This window comes from Aplidium turbinatum, chromosome 13 (assembly GCF_918807975.1).
Source record: "Aplidium turbinatum chromosome 13, kaAplTurb1.1, whole genome shotgun sequence".
Lineage (NCBI taxonomy): Eukaryota > Metazoa > Chordata > Ascidiacea > Aplousobranchia > Polyclinidae > Aplidium > Aplidium turbinatum.
This window is the reverse complement of record NC_137484.1, coordinates 14,352,099-14,360,062: the sequence shown is the minus strand read 5'-3', so window position 1 is coordinate 14,360,062 and position 7,964 is coordinate 14,352,099. Positions and strand designations below refer to the sequence as shown.

Genomic DNA, 7,964 nt, shown 5'->3' with positions numbered 1-7,964 from the left:
TAGTTCGTAATTCGGATATGTGATACGTCGGCACGTCACCTGTGATGGCAAGTGATTTGGATTTATTATTATAGCACAAAGCTTGTTAGTGCATCAAAAGTTGTTGCTACGATTTGTAGCCTATTGACTTCTAACTAAGTGAATGTGTGTCATTACCATCACGCTATAGTATAGGTTAGTCCAGAAGACGTAAACTTTGCAGTTTATGCTAGACTAGAAGATGTAAATAGAGACGTTTGATCAAGCCGTCGAATCGCCGACTTCTAAATATTGATTTTGTGCAAAGGTAGGCTATTTGTTTAAAAGAAAAACAACCTTAAAAGTTTACCATCAAAACGCAAGTCAAGCAAAATTTCAACTCCAATGTTGTAATAAATTTAAATTTTCATGGTGAATGTAAAGTAAAGCTTTTCAAGCTATATCCTTGTTTTTACATTTCAGGTTATTAGATACCTTGTGTGCCAATAAGCAGACAGTATCTTTTTTATTTATTAAAGTACCGGTATTCAATTTTAAAAATATTATTTTTGGTTAATATGGATGCACAAAAGAAATCTTGTATTAATCAGATGAAACATTGTTGTAACAACATTCATGGATTGGCAACCAAACCATCAAAATGGTCAGGGATAATGTTTAACTTCAAAGTTTTCATTCTATGTCTTTCGTTGGAGTTCAGCTTAGTGAAAGGTGAGTTAATGTAATGTGGTCATGGTCAAAGTTTTAACTAAGCATGCATTTCTAACAATAGTAGGCTATAATATTTTATGTAGAGACATTGCAATCTAAATGGTTTGTTGGTTAGAATAGTATATAGTATCAATTTGTTTTTTTTTGTTACAGCCGACAGACACCCACATTCAAAAGGACACGAAAAGGTTCAAACTGTTTGCTATGGTCATTTGGGATGCTTTAGTAGCCTTCCTCCATTTTCACCAACCATGCCCTTGCCCATGCCACCACGAAAAATTCAGACAAAATATCTTCTGCGTACTCGCAAGAATATGTATACAGACCAGCATATTCAACCCGAGGCTGGAAACTTAACTGCATCACTATTTGATCCTATGAAACCTACAAAGATTATCATTCATGGCTTTGTGGTGAGAATCGTGTTATATTTGTTTCAATAGCTTCTGAAATGTACAGAAACACTTAGTTAAATTAGCCTAAAGTGCATCCAATGAAATTAATGCAAGACTCTTTATATTGCAGATGTTGAAGAATACACACTTAGCACAATGGGTGCCTGAAGTGACAGAAACCATTCTTTTCCAAGAGGATGTAAATGTCATTCAAGTTAGCTGGGTGAAAGGAGCTGCAGTTTCCTATGACCACGCTGCTTCAAACACACGGGTCGTGGGTGCTCAAGTCGGCCATTTGATAAACATGTTAATGGTATGTTGACTTAAATCTTAAAACTGAGTGTTAAACATCAATGTAAATTGAAGTTCAAGTGTTTTTTACCACTGGTATTTTATAATACATAGGAAGTGCGCAACGCAAAAGCCAAAGATTTTCATCTTGTTGGATTCAGTCTTGGGGCTCATGTGGCAGGATTTGCTGCAAAAAAAGTCAGAAAAGGTGGAAAGAAAAACATGATAGGTCGTATTACTGGCCTTGATCCGGCCAATCCTGGCTTCAATTATGACAATACATCAGTTCGGTTGGACAGAACAGATGCTAAATTTGTTGATGTGATACATACGGATACCAGAACAGTCTTAGTGATGGGTAAGTTGGTCTCATATGTGGAGTGTTGTGAAAATACAGTATAATATATTTGTGCATGAGTATTTAGATCAAAAATGCAAAATTTTTTTCCAAATATTGGTGCTTTTGGAAATTTCAGGTTTTGTAGTGTTGGTTTTAGTTTATAAGAATAGAAAATTTTAATGTGATGACAGAATTTTTTTATAGTAATTAATGAGTTGACTGTTTTTACAGCATCTGGGATGAATCGAAATTTAGGCCACATCGACTTTTATCCAAACGGCGGAGCGGATCAGACAGGCTGCCATTCGTGGAAAAAAGATGATACATGGATGTCAGGTATACATCAATTCTTTATTTGCGCTTTGTGTTGTATTTAATTTCACGAAGTTGTAGTTTTTTCTATGACGTAGCAATTTTGCTTGATTTGCTGTGTTTTGTGAAAAGTGCCTGGAATTTTCCTAATACCTACAGTAGAACAGGCGATTCTGTTTTGGTAATGGAAACTTACTGAGACTTCAGTCAATATCTATGGTATTTTTTTGTATTGTTGAAACTGAATAAAAGGTTAGGTATGCTGTGTGTTGAAGTACCATTGGATGTCAAAGGGGTGTGTGATAGGATATCCCGTGAGAGGTCACGAGTAACGTAGTGAAGTAAAGAATGGAATGTGTTGTCACTACCTCTCGCAGAGAAACATTCGTCTATTTATAAACTCAAATTCACGCGATACAAGCAGGCTACATATGATATAGCTGCCATGCGCCGTTTACATTGATGCCTTGTAATCTTGTTGCGGAGAAACTAACTGTGTGCACAACGTTTGATTTTTTTTTTTTTTTTAAAGCGGCTTTGTGTGATGTGAGTCACGGGTTTAATTTCTGACGTTGTCTTATTTATTGGAAAATAAATTGAGAACAATTCATCATCGCAAATTTTAGGAAGAGAGATTTTTCATTTGCAACAATATGAAAAATAAGCCAAACTTTGTTTATTCATTTTTCAAACTTTTTTTGAAATAAATACGTCTTTGAACTGATTAATATGAATTAACTTCCTTTGGTCTTGCAAAATCCTTTAGACCGCAAACGTTTTGTTTTTTGAATCGAGTATAATGAATTGCGCTTTTTTTTCAAGTAATTTTCCATTGACGTCATTTACCGGCATTATAACAAGTTGTGCTGGTTTGTTCAAACAAGCCGATAGTTAATTTTTGAGTAAATGAATTCTCGCTATTGCGTTTTCTCATTTGCCACAGCAAAGACCTTCAGCGGTTCATCGCGAGATTTATGTCTTTCTCGTGGTCAGACGTCTTCGAATGACTTCTTCAACCACGTGTTCATTTCTGCCACGTGTGCATTTCGGATTTAGTCTTTACAGTATATCAAATTGCCCATGTCACTGTCGTCATTTGCATTCTTAGAAGCGTAAGCGTTCGCCTGCCTAAATTTGTATCCATTGACCACAGCTGATCAAGAAACTACGTTTAGTTTTTGGAATATATTTGAGCACTATGAAGAAAAACCTTTTTGCAGTTGACTTCTACGTCTATTGAAACTACTATTCTTTAGTGTTGACATAGCTTTCGTTCTCCTAAAGATAAATGCCTTTGAAATTTTATCGATTAGTCATGCGTAGCTTAGCAACCCCAACCTAGGATCACGCCATACTGACGTCACATTGAAAGGACGAAAAGTTCGTTCGGACAACGCCTCTCGTTACAATGAGCTGTTTTTTGAAATCGAAGAGACGAAAATCGCCGATTGTTTGAAGCGGCTATCTTTGTGTGTTCTTCGTATTCGCTTTTTGTTTTGCCAAAGCTTCCACGACTGCATACTGTAGTTTTGTGTTTACACTAAACAACACTAGAGTAAGGAGCTACTGTCCATATCAGCCTTAACTTTTAAAAGACGTTTTCGGGGGAAGGTTAATCGATATCTTATCTATACAACCCTACTATACGGCTATTTTCGTCGTCAAGGTTATACTGTATAAACAAGTTGCTGTACGACAAGTGGCTAATTATATTTGTGTCAAGAGGTTTGCGCCGCGTTGAAGCACCGCTTTAGTCTGTTGGAATTAATCATAGTGTGAAATTTGTTTTAAATAACATGTGTGAGCATAGCATATACTTGCAGTAGATTATATTCTTTTCATAAATGTAACGTTTTTCCATTGCTTTTAAAGAGATTTTTTGTGGATGCTGTATTTTTACAACATGCAGATAACCAAATTATCGCTTCGATAAAATTCATATAATTGCAAAGGATTCGATTTTCTCAACGTAAAACTAGATTACCTAGAAATTTTGGAACAACGTGCGTTTAATATTTAAACACGGGTTTTGTTTTGTGCAAAGTGTTATGAATTATATTTGTAGCAGCAACACGTTATTTACCGTGTCGTCCTTTCAGCTGTCACGGATTCGACCGTGTGCGATCATCTCAGAGCCACCGATCTCTTCAAGTACAGCATCAATGCCACCGGTGAACACCCACTCATGATCGGCTACAAATGCGACAACTACGATAAGTTCAAAGTAAGAAAAATAATTGATTTTTTTGTGCTGTGGATTTTTCTCATGACGCAGCAATCCATGTGACCCTCATACCCCTCAATTGTTAACCTGTTGTACTATTTTGAATAAGGGAAAGCACACCGTTGGAACAGGGTTACATGCTACAAGTTGTTGAATTACTACAACAGTGTTCAATTGTAACAAAATTGTCTTTTTCAGCGGGGAGTGTGCCTTCAATGTAGAGGAAATAACCATTGTCGCAGAATGGGCTACTGGGCTAAGCCTCTCACTCACAACAAAAGACAACTTCAGTACTACCTTGTCACATCTGGAGAATCTCCATTTACAGGTGAAATGAGATTTCATGCGTTATTCTTGTGTTGAATTTTTAATTTATTCCTTCCGTGAGGGCGAATGTAGTAGAATGGCTCATGTAAAAACGATCCATGTTTCACTTGCAGTAAATCACTACCAAGTGCAAATTCACTGGCGTAACGGCACCGCGGCTTCCAAGGAGGGATTCAAGGCAAAGATATTCATCACGTTGCACGGCGACCAAGGAAGCTCCAAGGAATTCTCGCTTAACGGGTGAGTTGTGCGTCTGAAAAACAAGACAAGTTCCGCATGGTAACAGCTTCAAAAAATGTAATTTGATTTTTGGAGAAAAACATTAACTTTGTGAATTTTCGCGCAGTGGTTCCACATTTCATGTCCATCCCGGTCAAACCACCCGCTTTCTTTTGACGCAAAACACCAACGAGGACATAGGCAATCTGCAGCGCGTGACGTTTCGATGGGAAAGGCCTGGTTGCTGGACATACTTTTTCTGTTCGAACGAAGATATCAACTTAAAGAGAATAAAAGTCATAGACGGCTCCAAGCAACGAAAGTAAGAAATTATTTATTGGTTTCATAGAATAGAGTTGTGAATACAAGACGCCATCTTTTCTCTACCGACCTACTGCCTTCTACGCTTAGTCTAAGCACCATTTTAAACTTAGAACATTTTTCCTGCATCATTCAGATAGATCGTAGTGATGTTATGGACTAAACACGTTTTATTCTGAGTGCTTAAGTGTAATCTTGTTTTTACGAATTACCGGTGGCTTAATAAGGACTGAATTCATACAATATTCTCTATTAATAAACTTTTCCATTCTTTAGTGTGGGGCAATCAGAGCGGGGCTAGTTTTCTGTCAGTATTGAGTTTCTGATATGTGGATATTTGATATTTTTATTGAGTTTAATAAGTGGAACATTGAACATTACGGGTTTGGTTTTGTAATCTTCTGTTAGATTCCGAGATGCCTTATTTTGCTTGTTTATCTCGACAGAATGGTCTTTTATCCGTTGGGAAAAAATAAAGATGAAAGAATTAAATCCCATTTCGTCAAACCAAATGAAGACTTTGAATTATTGCGCACCGCCTACATTCGCAACCACTTCTCTCGGCGGTACAAAGCTCTCGACAAAGAAGAACCGGCATTAATGAAGTTCAACGAAAAACTAGTTCATCCCGCGATTATTTCAGTGCACAAGAAAAAGACTGTTCTTCCCTCTCTTTTAACATCATCTGCAAATCAACAAACACAGCAAGAAAATTCTATTTTAACCACCCCATCATCTTCGTGATGCTAAGCTAGCTGTCTGACACAACGGTCACTTGCCACGTCGCGCGTTCTTTCTGTTATTTTAGGGTCACATGCCTGTAGCTTTTCAAGAGGTTCTTCATGGAAAAGCTGTTCCATTTGAATGCCGAGGTCTGTTGTGTTGACGCGTTTGCGCCTGCGGTGGTAGATAGGTAATCCCGAGAGCAAAATCCGTCGTTTTTACATTGACTCATCGATGTAAATGTGATGGATTTCGCTCTTGGCAGTATTTTCTGTTCGCCAATACTATGAAGTTTTGCATTGGACCCTTTTTCGGAATTGTGTCACATATCAATACTTCCACTGTTTCATGTCTAGGTTGAAGGACAAAATTTGTTAAAAACATTTCGTCCATTTCCGCACAGACTGCCAACTTACCATTCACCCTGATTGAAAACTAGTGTGAATAACGCTTGACTAGTCTTAATAGAAATTTTTTTAAAAAAACATTAATTTATTGAAAATTGTTCATGTTTATTTTCGCTACTGCGTCGTCATATGAAGATGACATACATCTGATTGACGCGCCATGTTTTGTTTCATTTTTTCAACCTTGTTGGAGCAAAGCAATTCGAGTTCATAATATTGCATGCTGCGTTTTCAACTCCTTGTTTTCCTGACGCTGTTTAAAAAAGTTACAGTCATCAGTTTATTTCAAAGCTGTTAACCTTGCTTTGTTATAAGCGAAAAAATAAAACCCTCAACAATTTAAACTTAAAATTCAATTTTGAATCGATGTGAAAATGATAACTTTTGATAGCTGGGTTGTCTGCTCTGCCGTAGCGCCAATTTAGCCGATGCCATATCAGACTAAGTGCCATTTTTGGCTGATTTGCCGAAAATTTATCAAAACATTTTCTCCCGCGTGGCGTTTACGAACAAGCGTTTAACACATAAATAAAATTCCAAATTGAATAATTGCCGAAACGTGTTTTTCCATGTTCTTTACTTTCACCGAATTCAGATCAGACCTTCTTCATCCTTCCTCAAGTGTTAAGTTATCATTTATTTGCAAGTTTATTTATGTCATTTTTTACTAAATCAAGTGGTCGTCCGGGCATCGCTCTGCCTAAGATCGCGTGATTTGGTGTAAATTATTTTTTGTTTTGCCCTTTTTTTCTGTTTCACAATTGCTAAAAAGTGACAGGTCTTTTTCGCCGATTCGGTTTCGCTGTAAGAAATAGTGCCTTGTTGAGCCGTCGCATCTTGCGACTTCACGGTAGGAAATAAGTTGCGCGATTCGCAATGATTAAGCGAAGTGCAATATTGTCAGTTGGTACGGATCACTTCACTTTTCAACACACTTATTGCCACCGGTTATTGTTTTGCTAGATTATGAACAGTGAACATATGTCAGCGCATGCCCTGTGTTATGACTCGATATTGACTTTTTTAATCCTAAATGCGGTTCATAGCATTTTCGCATAACTTACGTATATACCAGTGGCTAAAAATGAGTGCTAACCTAATATTGAATTGCGTTTGTATTTTTCTGTTTAATTCTAGTAACCATAACAGTTCCAAGTTTTCAGTTAAGAATATCTTAACTTGAACCTTTCAAACCTTCCCTTGTCATAAACGTGGCTGAATTTTGTCACTTGCAAAACCAGCAGTTAATTTGCTTTTGTTTCGACTAGGCCACCATCGGTCAAATGTTTTGTAATTTAGTGAAAGATTTCATTTGAATTATTTAATGTCGTGAATTTAGTTTGTGCAAAGTGAAAATGTTTACACCAGGGTTTCCAAACTTTGTTGTAGACTCGACAGTCCCCTGAACTTTTAAAACTGGTTGTACTGTATGTTCTGGCAATGTTCGCGAAATAAAACGATCATTACCATTGGTCGTGAGTGAAAATCTTGCAAATTTGCTCATGAAAATGTGAACCTTGACGCTTAAACTGTAATATTTCCAAAAATGAATGCGTTTATGCACCAGCAATGAAAACCGCTGGTTTATGTAGAATTGTGGTAAAACTATTTGAAATTTGATAAATTTTGCTGATTTCTTCTGTTACTGAATTAACGCGAACACTGTGCTTATAGCCTACTGTGTATTCTTTCTAGAACAATACAATTTTTGTGTA

At 36.9% G+C, this 7,964-nt stretch overlaps 1 protein-coding gene across 2 annotated transcripts; it reads left to right on the top strand.

Moving 5' to 3' along the window:
* Nucleotides 1–482: 482 nt before the first annotated feature.
* LOC145782389 (pancreatic lipase-related protein 2-like) lies at nt 483–7,964 on the top strand. Of its 2 annotated transcripts, none has more exons than XM_082594172.1 (10): nt 483–690; nt 844–1,100; nt 1,216–1,398; nt 1,491–1,734; nt 1,948–2,052; nt 4,128–4,252; nt 4,451–4,580; nt 4,693–4,819; nt 4,926–5,120; nt 5,566–7,964. In XM_082594172.1, the coding sequence occupies exons 1-10, from the start codon at nt 537–539 to the stop codon at nt 5,861–5,863; spliced, it is 1,818 nt and encodes a 605-aa protein (XP_082450298.1). In that variant the 5' UTR covers nt 483–536; the 3' UTR covers nt 5,864–7,964. The 2 variants fall into 2 exon arrangements, with proteins under 2 accessions (XP_082450298.1, XP_082450297.1); XM_082594171.1 differs by having other exon boundaries at nt 844–1,103.